General features: G+C 41.6%; 1 protein-coding gene across 1 annotated transcript in view; it reads left to right on the top strand.

The window, feature by feature from the left end:
• LOC104512582 (leukocyte elastase inhibitor-like) overlaps positions 1 to 917 on the top strand; it is a 6599-nt gene extending 5682 nt beyond the window's left edge. The window contains exon 6 of the mRNA XM_010155619.1: positions 356 to 917. Within this exon, the coding sequence (XP_010153921.1) occupies positions 356 to 757 (402 nt within the window). The 3' untranslated portion in view covers positions 758 to 917. The remainder of the gene's footprint in view (positions 1 to 355) is intronic.
• The last annotated feature ends 313 nt before the right edge of the window (positions 918 to 1230 follow it).

Here is a 1230-nt window from a genome sequence, read left to right as displayed (position 1 = left end):
AATGCCTCAGCTTCTTCGAGCTCTCTGATGATTATTTTTGTTACTTGTTTTTATTGATGTAATTCCATTTAGTCAGATTAAACAGTAAGAATAACTGGGTTTAGCTGCTATCAGTTCTTGTCTTTTCCCTTCTGCACATTGCAGCAAGAAGCAAATGTCTGCATTAATCTGTAAAGCAAAAACTGCACTGACTCCACTTTTTAACAGCCTTTGTTTGATCTATATGGAGCTATGAAAGATATGGGTATGGTAATTTTTGTATAGCTGCTTTAGTTGTATGGTGCTCTATAAAGCCCTGCGAATGAAATACTTCTACACTGGTGGTATGTAATGATCTCTGTCCTTCTAATTCCAGCTGGAACAGCAGCTTACCTTAGAGAAGCTCCAGGAATGGACATGTCCAGAGCATCTGTATTCCACTGACGTTCACGTGCGTTTGCCAAAGTTTAAGCTAGAAGAAAGCTATGACCTTAAATCAGATTTGGCCGCGTTGGGCTTGCTGGATGTGTTTGACAGTGGCAAGGCTGACTTGTCAGGAATGTCGGGGGCACGTGACCTCTTTCTCTCTCAAGTTGTCCACAAGACTTTTGTAGAAGTGAATGAGGAAGGCACGGAAGCTGCAGCTGCCACTGCTGGCATTGCTATGCTCTGCATGGTTATGGAAGAGAATTTCAATGCTGACCATCCTTTCCTTTTCTTTATTCGCCACAACCCAACACAAAGCATCCTTTTCTTTGGCAGATATGCTTCTCCATAGGAGAGAACTTAGCATTTGCAGACCAGTTCTTGCTGTGGTCCGTGAAAGCTTTGCTCCCGAATGCGTTGGGTTTTGATGTAGAAAGTTTAATGCTTCTGTCTCGAGTTCCCAGTAACTTTGAAATTCTGCCTTTCCCATTAAAACAATCACAGAGAAACTGAGGTGTAATTGGTTTTTCTTTCTTGAGATTGACATCATCGTTAATATCTAGGAGAATCTTAACGGTAGGCAGAAGAAATCTTTTGAAACTAGACTAGAAATAGAAATACTCTTGGAAGAAACTTATGTTTTTGAAGCACAGGATCACCCTGTGTGCACCCTTGCATGGGCCTCTCTGTGTTGGCAGCCCCCTGCTGTAATAACGTGAAATAATCCAGTCAAATAATCCAGTCATTCCTTACGCACGTGTACTAGGATGTTCTTGCAAAGCTATTCCTCCCCTGGAGTCTTGCTTTTCAAAGATATCTTTGTAA

The sequence above is a fragment of the Eurypyga helias genome, unplaced genomic scaffold, assembly GCF_000690775.1.
Source record: "Eurypyga helias isolate BGI_N326 unplaced genomic scaffold, ASM69077v1 scaffold7797, whole genome shotgun sequence".
In the NCBI taxonomy this organism is placed as follows: domain Eukaryota; kingdom Metazoa; phylum Chordata; class Aves; order Eurypygiformes; family Eurypygidae; genus Eurypyga; species Eurypyga helias.
The sequence above is the reverse complement of the archived record's forward strand: the minus strand, read 5'-3'. Positions and strand labels throughout refer to the sequence as shown.